Here is a 10423-nt window from a genome sequence, read left to right on the forward strand (position 1 = left end):
CCCCATGGGTGTTCTGATCCTTCAGGGAAAGGTTGGTGTGTGGAGGAGGGAGGTGGGGAATCATGTTTTACTTACAAAGTCAGCCCGAGTAACCTCCAGGGAGAAAGAGTTGAGAACCAAGATTTGTTTCCTGTTTGTACTGATTTGGGGGGCCAGGCAGTCATCCGCAGGGGCGAGGATGGGATCTTGGAGGCAAGTCCTTCTTTCCTGTGGAAAGCAGAGAGGGTGAGGAAGGGGAACATGTCTGTAGAAGTTAGCCTGGACCTTGAGCATGGACATGGGGGGACCTACAAAGGGAGGAGCCCGAACACACAGCTTGGATGTGGGTGAGGGGCTTTGCTACAGGGCGGATCAGACCTGTGTGCCGGGAAGGAGGGTTCTCTGTGCTGGGCCAGGGGGCTCCATCTGAGTGGGGGCTGGTCCCACCTCACCCCCAAGTCCTGCTGCAGTGTTTAGACTAAATTCTAGACCTGTAGTTAGTTTTCACCATCTTTTAGCCATCACCTCCCTTTAAGTGAAATCTGAGGTGCCCACCCCACATGCAGATGTATGGGCTCCGGGAGGCCCGCGGTCACCGCCTCTTCTCGAGGTGGTGACCCTCAGGGACCACTCAGGACTCATGACCATTTTGAAGGTGTGGGGTCCTGGGAAGACTTAAGGAGGAAGGTCATCAGTTTCCTAACCTGCCTGGGTGTTTTCTGCACAGATTCTTCTGACAAAGAGGATGCCATTGAGGAGGACGAGGAGGAGGACGAGGATGACGACGACGACGACGATGACTTGGAAGTTAAGGAGGAAAACGGCGTCTTGATCCTAAACGACGCGAACTTCGATAACTTTGTGGCTGACAAAGACACGGTGCTGCTGGAGTTCTACGCTCCGTGGTGAGGACACGCGCCCTGCCTCGTTTCAGGTCTAGTTGGTTAAAAACGTGAACACGTCCTCTGCTAGTTGCAGCTGCGGGTGGCTCATGAGCTGTGATGACACAGCCCTGCGGGGGTGACAGATGCGTCCCCTGGTGCAGGTTCAGCCCCTCCTCCGCCCAGCTGCACGCAGACTGGACCCTGTGGGGACCGGCCCCGCTTTCCCATCTTTCACCCTCATCGGGCAGCTCGTGGTGACTCTTGGGCTCCTTCTCTCACCTTTCTTCTGCTGTTTTTCCATCTCATAATCCTGTCTTTGCTTTCTCCTGCCCTCCTCAGTCCACTGGGGAGAACAAAATAGTCAAGATATACATAATGTTGTCTGACCAGCATAGTATGAGATGCTTCGTATAAAGTCTCTAAACAGTCCTCAGGGCAAACCTGTGAAGTTACCTCATTCCTGGTGTATAGATCATATGTTCTCAAGCATTTTGGTCTCAGGACACCTTAACCCCTTAAATACTGAGGACCTCAGCTAGCTTGTTATGTGGGTCACGTTTATCAGTAGTTACCACATTGGAACTTAAAACTGAAAATGGGAAAAACTCATTTCTAAGTGGCAGTAACACCCTTACTCGTCAGCATCAGAACGCTGACATCGCTCTAGGTCCTGTAGCGCCATCCACGTCTGAGACGAGCGGAAAAGACAGCGTCTTTCAGGCAGAGTTTTCTCTTCACGTGGGGGTGTGGAGATCTTGAAAGTACCTGCCCTCGGTGGAGCTGGGATTCACCCTGGGATTGTTCGACTTCGAGCCGTCTCAGCCTCCCCCGTTTCGCGTTTCTCGCTAACCGCAAACGTTTCTGGTTCCAGTGCCCCAGTTTTTGTGCATACAGCTGGATTTAAGCCTCCTTGGGTACAGTTAACCTGCTTCTCCGCCCTGAAATCTCATTCTCAGGTGCGGGCACTGCAAACAGTTTGCTCCAGAATACGAAAAAATTGCTGCCACCTTGAAGGAGAATGACCCTCCCATCCCTGTCGCCAAGATCGACGCGACCTCAGAGTCGGCGCTGGCCAGCAGGTTTGACGTGAGTGGCTACCCCACCATCAAGATCCTGAAGAAGGGCCAGGAGGTTGACTACGAGGGCTCCAGGACCCAGGAAGGTGAGGGCCCGGAGCCGCCAGAGGAAGTGGGGGCCGGGGCTCCCTTCCCCATGAAGGGAGAGGGGAGGGGTTGAGGGGAGGGCAACTTGGATAACAGAGAGGAAGCCCAGCCCAGTGGACTGGCAGCAATACCTGCTGGAACGTCCGCAGTGACTCTGATCAGAATAAGCTTGTCCTGGACAAGAAGGGGGTACACTTGACAGCCGTGAAATTCAAGATCTGGAGCCGCTGTGTTAAAGGCCACGGGCCTCGCTAGTGTTGTGGACCAGTGTCTAGCTGGGCCTGACACCCAGGGTGGGGGACTCTCTGAGACAGACTGCCGAGCCCTCGCCCAGAGCTTCTGATTCAGTGAGCGTCAGGTCCATCTCAATAGTCTCTTTCTTATGAGCACCCAGGGCTGGCCAAGCCCGTGGGTCCAGAGCTCACAGAACCACTGGTGTTTCTAAAACCAGGTGCGCGGGGCCAGGTGGCATTTCTAAAACCAGGCCTGTTGGAGCTCTACCTGGCTCGCATCAGGCACTACATCAGTTTCATTAAATGAATGGACAGATAACACCGTGGTAGCCTTCAGCATTTTGAAGGCTTAAAAAAAATAGATTGCTTTCTGCTGCATTTTCCACTCCCAGTGTGGCACAGTGGGCATGGCACCGAGTAGGTTTGGGGTCTTTCTTGCCATCGCACAGCCCTGTGTCCCCCACAAGGGCCCCCCTGGCTGGGCCTTGGGCTCCTCATCCGAGCGTGAGTCACGTGGACTTGATCTCAAGGTTCGCTTCGAGCCATTCAAGAGTCTGACCTTTGCAGGCAGGCATGTGTGTGTGTGGGGGTGGTTGGTCTGCCCTTGACACCTCACAGCTAGGAACATGGTCCGGTTTGGCATCTTGAGGGCAGTGTTTGGCGCAGCGGGCTCCCTGGGCACCAGACCTCCCATGTGTCTTCAGAAGGGGCTCCCCCAAGTTGAGGCCCCCCACCCCCGCCCTGGGCCTCAGTCTGCCTGCACCAGGAGGCACTGCTGTTCGCGCTCTAGTCTGAAAGCTGGCGCTTCGCCGCAGTGCTTCTCAGACCTGGCTCCTGGGCAGATTTCAGGGCCACAAAGGGAGAGAAACAGTGGGCAGCCGCTGCTCCTGAGAACCACTTGGGAAGTGCTTTGTGAGCATATATTTAGTCTCCGGGCACCTAGGCCACAAGTGGGCCTTTTTGCAACTGCTTCTCAGGCGATGCTGGTGCAGCCTAGGTGGCCTTGGAGCTACTGCTCCTCCCATTTTTTTCAACTTCAGTTAAATTTTATGCTGTGTGTAACGTGCCAGTGCTCCGTGTGCGTGTCTAAACACAGATGTATTTGTACGCCTTGAGAGGAATGCTCCCCAAACTATTACTAGGCATATGCGGTTGAACACTGCGAGGTGACCTTTCGGGGTGCGCTTAACAGTCTCATTCATCAGGCTGGGCTAGACTGCCTTGAGCAGTGTGTGTGGACATGTGATGGGTGGTAGTTGGAAACCTTGGACCTTCGGGCTCTTCACCATGGTCCCCAAACTGCGGAGGGGCCCTGGCTATAGATGGGCTTTGTTGTTCAGTAGCTCAGTCATGTCCGACTCTTTGCATCCCCATGGACTGCAGCACGCCAGGCTTCCCTGTCCTTCACCATCTCCCGGAGCTTACTCAAACTTAGGTCCATTCAGTCGGTGATGCCATCCAACCATCTCATCCTCTATGGCCCCCTTCTCCTCCTGCCTTCAATCTTTCCAAGCATCAGGGTCTTTCCCAGTGAGTCAGCTCTTCACATCAGGTGGCCAAAGTATTGGAGCTCAGTATCAATCCTTCCAGTGACTTTTCAGGGTTGATTTCCTTTAGGATTGACTGGTTTGGTCTCCTTGCAGTAGATGGGCTTGGGTTTCAGGAAATCAAGCGTGTCCTGTTCTGTGGCCCTATGTTCTCTCTTCCCTACCCTCTCCACCTGCCCCTGGAGCCAGGGGCCTTCACGTGCTCAGTCTTGTGGGGTTTCTTCCAGAAATTGTGGCCAAGGTCAAAGAGGTCTCCCAGCCGAACTGGACGCCTCCACCAGAAGTCACACTCGTGCTGACCAAGGACAACTTCGATGAAGTGGTGAATGACGCCGACATCATCCTGGTAGAGTTTTATGCTCCCTGGTAAGATGGTGTCGGTCTCCCGTGACCAGATACTGGTTAGGCCCATCCTGTACCCGCTGCAGCTCGGGGCAGGGGTGGCAGGAGACAGACCCCTGCACGTGAGGCAGAGCCAGCCGAGGAGCTGGCAGGTCCCAAGTGCCCACCGTGCACCAGGTGAAGTGGGCGCGGCTGGGAGGGGTGGTTTTAGAGTCTTTGCTGGGGGATAGGATAGGTTGAAACTCCCCCCTCCAGCTGTCCAACCAACAGAACTGTCATGGCCTCTCCCATCTCTTAGCCCATGTCAGGCTTCCACACTGCCTGGGGGCTTCTCTGGCTTGGCAGATCTCTGCAAGTCACCCGGGAACTCAGGCTGGGTGTCTGCGCATCCTGTAGCTGGGAGGCTGCGTCCACTCTGGAACAGGCTCCTGACAGAGCTGCTCACTCTTGCAGGTGTGGACACTGCAAGAAACTGGCCCCCGAGTATGAAAAGGCCGCCAAAGAGCTGAGTAAGAGCTCTCCCCCGATCCCCCTGGCGAAGGTTGACGCCATAGCGGAGACAGACCTCGCCAAGAGGTTCGACGTCTCCAGCTACCCCACCCTGAAGATCTTCCGCAAGGGGAAGGCTTTCAGTTACAACGGCCCACGGGAAAAATACGGTAGGGCTGCCGCCTCTGGGCTCGGTGCGGGGAGCTCCCAGTACCTCCGGGCGCCCCGGAGCCCCGAGCCCCCAGCCCCGCTCAGGCGTGCGCTCTGCTTCTAGGGATCGTTGACTACATGATGGAGCAGTCCGGGCCGCCCTCCAAGCAGATCCTGGCCCTCAAGCAGGTCCAGGAGTTCCTGAAGGACGGGGACGATGTCATCATCATCGGAGTCTTTAAGTCGGAGAGTGACCCTGCCTACCAGCTGTACCAGGATGCGGGTGAGGAGGGGTCTCAGGCCAGTGTGCCCGCGCCCAGGCCTTCTGGGGCCGCTGCTGTTGTATAAGACCCCTGGGTGTCGATTTAGGCTTGAGGAAGGATCGAGATTGCATATGTGGAAATGGGCTTTCCTTTCTGGGGTTGGGGATTGGTTCTTGGTTGCCTTAACTGCACGTGAGTGATGCGATCTCTCAGGAAGCAGACGAGAAGGCTGTGCTCTCTCCTTCCTGGGTCTGAAAGGAGGGCAGGGGCCCTGTCAAGTTCATCCAAAGTCATTACCTCCTTCCTTCCTCTGCTGGGGCCCCTTCTCAGAGCCAGCCCCGCTGCCAGGGGAGGGTCTTGACCAGAAAGGAGGGTTTCTGCGTCAGACCTGGGTTGGAGTCCCTGTTCTGTGGGTGATTAGCCGCCCCAAGTGGGCAGTCAGTGACTCGGTCAACCCGCAGATCTCACAGCCAACAGGGAGACCTGTCTTGCATGGAAGGTTGTTACATTAGTGGAGATAAAGTGGTGGAAGTGCTCAGCCAAGTGCCCGGTGATGCCAAGTGCCCAGTGAGGCTGGTCTGGGAGGCAAAGTTAACCACCACCTCGTCTCAGCAGTGCCCCATGAGGGCCAGGCCCTTGCCGCCCTGGATGGCCCCTGGGTGATGAACCAAAGACGGTCTTTGGGGGATAGGCAGGCTCCTCCTGGTCTTCCCCAGCAGCTCCTGAGTCCCCTGTACCCCTCACCCCATCATACACGCCACAACAGCTTGGTTTTCTACTTGGAAGTCGTAATCGTGATCTGTTAAATGCTCTGCTTGCCACTTAGTGTTAGTGTCTGTGCCGCACGGTCCCAGCTGTGCATGTGTCAGTTGCAGACTGACGTTGTAAAAGTTACAGTGGGGCTGAAGTCCATTCGTGCTTCCTCAGTCTTCACTGATTCAGGAACCTGGTCATCCAGCTGTTCTAAAAACTTGCAGAGGGGGTCCCCTCGTCCACCCAGGGCCACAGGCAGCCACGGAGCCCTAGCCCTCACATCTGGGTGCCTGTAGATCCCCAGGGATCGTGTCAGTACGTGGGTGCTGGTGCTCAGGGCTGGGGGGGCCCCAGTGCTGCCCATCTAGCCGCCGCACATCCAGTCTGATGCCTGTGGCCCCTTGTGGCCGGGCAGGTTAGGCTCAGGTAGGGGTGACAGTCACGGGGCCTGGTGCGTGGACTTTGGGGAAGGAACTAGAGACAGCCCCAGGGACACAGGGCTGACAGGGCAGGAGCAGAGGGGGTCCTGGCAGGAGGATGGGGTCTGTGAGCGAGGGGGCCGGGCAGGAAGCTCTGGAGGTGATGCTGTCTCCTCCATGGCCACTTGATCACAGATACCCACGTGTCTAGTAGCTTAGAACAGGTGGGAGACTGACCTGCAACACTCCTCTGGGTGGCTGTTTTGTTCTTAACGGTGGTCTGAGAGCTCCCTGACCTGTTTCTACAGGAGGGACTGGGGCTCAGGGTGGTGAGTAGCTGGCAGGCCTCAAGTCACAGCTAGTAGCTCCAAAATTGTGATTTGAGTCCAAGTCTGTCTGAGCTTGTCCAGACTGCGCCCTGCTTCCCCTGAGACGTGCCGTGCCCTCAGCTGCCTGTTCGGTAACCCAGTCACAGGCCCACCTTCCTGGGACCGCAGACTCTGCTCAGGGTGGATCGGAGGCCTTGGTGAGGACAGAGCAGGAGGCCCGAGGTGGTGCCCCTGCGGGGTCCAGGGCAGGGGTTGATAGGCTGGCCCACGGGCCAAACCCAGCCCTCACCTGGTTCTATAAGTTCCCTGGGGACACAGCATGCTAGTCAGCACAGAGCTGAGTTGTCAAGACCATGAGGTCCACGAAGCTGAGACAGTTCCTGTCCGGTCCTTAAGAAAGTTTGCCAGCCTCCATTCTGGAGTATCTCCATGGGGTTGCATTGAGAGTTTCCCGAAATTTAAATTAAAATACGTAGGGCTTCCCAGGTGGCACAATGGTAAAGAATGTGCCTGCTAATACAGGAGACTCAAGAGACGCAGGTTCAATCCTTGAGTCGAGAAGATCCCCTGGAGGAGGACGTGGCCACCCACTTCAGTATTCTTGCCGCAAAAGTTCCATGGACCAAGGAGGCTGACGGGCTACAGTCCGTGGGGTCACAGATAGCCAGACACAACTGAGTACAGCACAACATATCCATAGAGCAGAAAAACTGCAGCCCAAACGGGCCACTTGAGAAGTGAGCTCCTGAGCAGACGGAGGGTTTTCATGCCAGACTCAGGAGGGTCAGGCTGGCGGTCTGGGTTAATGTGCTTCTCAGCGTCAGAGACCACAGTCAATCCGAGAGATGAAGTTTTTCTGTGAAGGTTCTGATTGTTTATTTTTATTCATTTTTTTTTCAGATTTATTTTAAAAATAAATTCAGATATACATAGATTTTAAAGTATTACATCTATACCAGGTTTTTTAATCCAAACTCCTTTCAAGTGTCTAAGCTCTGGATATTATCCACACAGCGTTCATGGTTAATTACACCATTTTCTGGGCATTTGGTTTGGCTGATGTGGGTAGAGTTGAATCTAAATCATTTAAGCAGTTTAATAAATTGTGTGTTATTTATCGTTCAATTCCTCAGCTAACAGCCTGAGAGAGGATTACAAATTCCACCACACTTTCAGCACTGAAATAGCAAAGTTCTTGAAGGTCTCTCTGGGGAAGTTGGTCGTCATGCAGCCTGAGAAATTCCAGTCCAAATATGAGCCCAAGAGCTACGTGATGGACATCAAGGTGGGTGAGGGGTGCCAGCCCCGGGGCGTCCGATCGTCCTGAAGTTCTCTCGGTCAGGTCAGGGTCACGGGGTGGCGGGGATGGGGGAGGTCCTCACACGCCCAGTGGGTCATGGGGCTGAGGCCCTGGCGCAGCTCCACCTGCTTCTGCAGGAGGGTGGCCCCCTCTCCGTACCTCGTGGTGGGCCAGCTCCTGGCCAGGCCGTGGTGCTCCTTCGGAGAGAAGCCTCACTCGCCGGCAGGTGGCTTGGGTGCTGAGGGCTACGAAGCACTGACATGCTGCTCTGTTCACTGGGTAGAGCTGTGGGTGTGGCCTGTGGACCTGGCCTTTCCCTCCTCCTTGGGGGCCCCCCCCTCAGTCTTCCTAAAGAGGTGACACACTCATCTCAAGAGGGGTGGGTGAGCTTGGCTCCCACTTCATGTTCCAAGTGCTTCCCAGGGGCCATGAGCTCCATGGAACAGATACTCTCATTTGGAGGAAACCTTACCCTGATAGCTCAGTTGGTAAAGAATCTGCCTGCAGTGCAGGAGACCCCAGTTCAATTCCAGGGTCGGGAAGATCCTCTGGAGACCGGATAGGCTACTCATTCCAGTATTCTTGGGCTTCTCTTGTGGCTCAGCTGGTAAAGAATCTGCCAGCAATGCAGGAGACCTGGGTTCAGTCCCTGGGTTGGGAAGATCCCCTGGAGAAGGGAAAGGCTACCCACTCCAGTATTCTGGCCTGGAGAATTCCCAAAGTCCATGGGATCGCAAAGAGTTGGACACGACCAAGCAACTTTGACTTTACATCTTGAATTCAGATGTTGTACTTGACAAGCAGAGACTGGGATGCAGAGAAGTGAACTAACGCCTAGAGGGTCCCACATCCGTTTAGGAGGAGACTAAGGTGACGGGCAGGTGTGCTCTGTCCCCAACCAAGACATACGGGAGAGGTCTCATCACCCCTGCCCCTCCGGCTTCTTTTCTGTTATCCAGAGATACTGACTCTGGGTCCACAGAGGAGCCCTGATGAACTTGAGATTTGGGGGCCATGGGAACCAGACGCAGTTCTGTGTGGTGTGCCTGCTCCGAGGGAAGGGGTCTGTCTGTAATTTTCAGTAGATTCTCGAAGGGGCCCCTGACCCTGAAAGGTTGAGATCCGCAGTCTGTTAAACACATCACTGCTACTTTGCTCTTTTTGCTTCGGCCTGATCTTACATTCACCATTTTTTATTAATGTATTGGTATCATTTATATACCAATTTTGTCCCCAGAATTATTTAAGGGCTGCTTTGTAAAAATTTACGTAACATAACATGCAATTTTAAAAAATGGATCTAGGCGTTAGGACAAAGGGAAGACAAGGGCAGGACGGATAAGATGAAGCCAGATGTAAAGTCAGCACACACAGCCTGGAGGTGAGGAGACAGTCTGCTGCAGACGTGAGTGAGGAGGGCTCAGGCATTGAGTTCCCATTTGGGCCCGTGGGTGCTGAGTGCTCCGCTGTGGAGCACATACGTCCTGGGTGCCCCCGGAGTTTGTCTTCTCTGTGACGAGCGGTCCAGGGCCATCCTGATGAGAGAGGCCCCCACTGCCCGCTGTGTCTTGTCCCTGCTGCCTCCCTGACCGTCCATCCAGATGGGACTCAGACTCTAGGGGAAAGAGGTGGTCATCCACCACTTCTCCTGCTGAGCAGATGGCCTCACCCTCCTAGGCCTCAGGTTCCGCATCTGTGGTGCAGGTGTCTGGCCCCTTGCTCTTCCCCAGGCCCCCCGGGTTTTCTGTCACCAGTAGTCAGGGGTGGGCTTTCTGCAGGCAGAGCCCAGAGCCCCAACGGCCACTTTGATCATCTCATCCTGTAGTGTCCCCGACAGGCTACTGTGGGGTTCAGCCAGAGGAACGTGAGACCTTGTGCCCAGTTCAGCTCACCTTCGCACCTTTGTCATCCGGGAGCCAGGCCTCCCCCCAGCAGATCCCAACTGACCTGGTCAGCCAGCCCTGACCCAGAGGGAAGGGCGCCCTGGCTACCCGAGAGGCTCACTTGGGGTTCACTGGGGGAGTAGGGCCCCTGTGATGTCCCTAGTGAAGTCGCTCAGTTGTGTCCGCCTCTTGTGATCCCATAGTCTGTAGCCTGCCAGGCTCCTCCATTCATGAGATTTTCCAGGCAAGAGTGCTGGAGTGGGTTGCCATGCCCTCCTCCAGGGGATCTTCCCGGCCCAGAGATTGGGCTGTACCCTCTGAGCCACCAGGGAAGCCCCGTGACGTCCCTAGGGGCAGACTTTTCCCCAGGCCGGTGGCAGACAGCTGCGCCTCACCTGCCCCTCTCTCGCAGGACTCCACGGAGGCCGCGGCCATCGCGGAGCACGTGGTGAAGCACACGCTGCCCCTGGTTGGCCACCGCAAGGCTGCTGACGCCAAGCGGTACATGCGGCGTCCCCTGGTGGTCGTCTACTACAGCGTGGACTTCAGCTTCGACTACCGCGCGGGTGAGCCCCGGGCTGGGGGGTGCGGGTTAGGACGGCCTCGGGGGTCCTCCTCCTCCTCCCGGGGGAGTTGCCACCGCCTACCCTCCCCGCTTGATCAGGGGGGCAGCTGGGAGTCCCGTCGGC

At 55.8% G+C, this 10423-nt stretch overlaps 1 protein-coding gene across 1 annotated transcript in view; it reads left to right on the forward strand.

The window, feature by feature from the left end:
• Positions 1-10423, forward strand: part of PDIA4 (protein disulfide isomerase family A, member 4) — a 12763-nt gene that overhangs the window by 404 nt on the left and 1936 nt on the right. The window contains exons 2-8 of the mRNA XM_010843888.1: positions 546-884; positions 1820-2025; positions 4034-4172; positions 4602-4807; positions 4912-5070; positions 7685-7836; positions 10147-10300. Of these exons, the coding sequence (XP_010842190.1) occupies positions 546-884; positions 1820-2025; positions 4034-4172; positions 4602-4807; positions 4912-5070; positions 7685-7836; positions 10147-10300 (1355 nt within the window). The remainder of the gene's footprint in view (positions 1-545; positions 885-1819; positions 2026-4033; positions 4173-4601; positions 4808-4911; positions 5071-7684; positions 7837-10146; positions 10301-10423) is intronic.

This window comes from Bison bison, unplaced genomic scaffold, assembly GCF_000754665.1.
Source record: "Bison bison bison isolate TAMUID 2011002044 unplaced genomic scaffold, Bison_UMD1.0 scf7180017864191, whole genome shotgun sequence".
Classification (NCBI taxonomy): domain Eukaryota; kingdom Metazoa; phylum Chordata; class Mammalia; order Artiodactyla; family Bovidae; genus Bison; species Bison bison.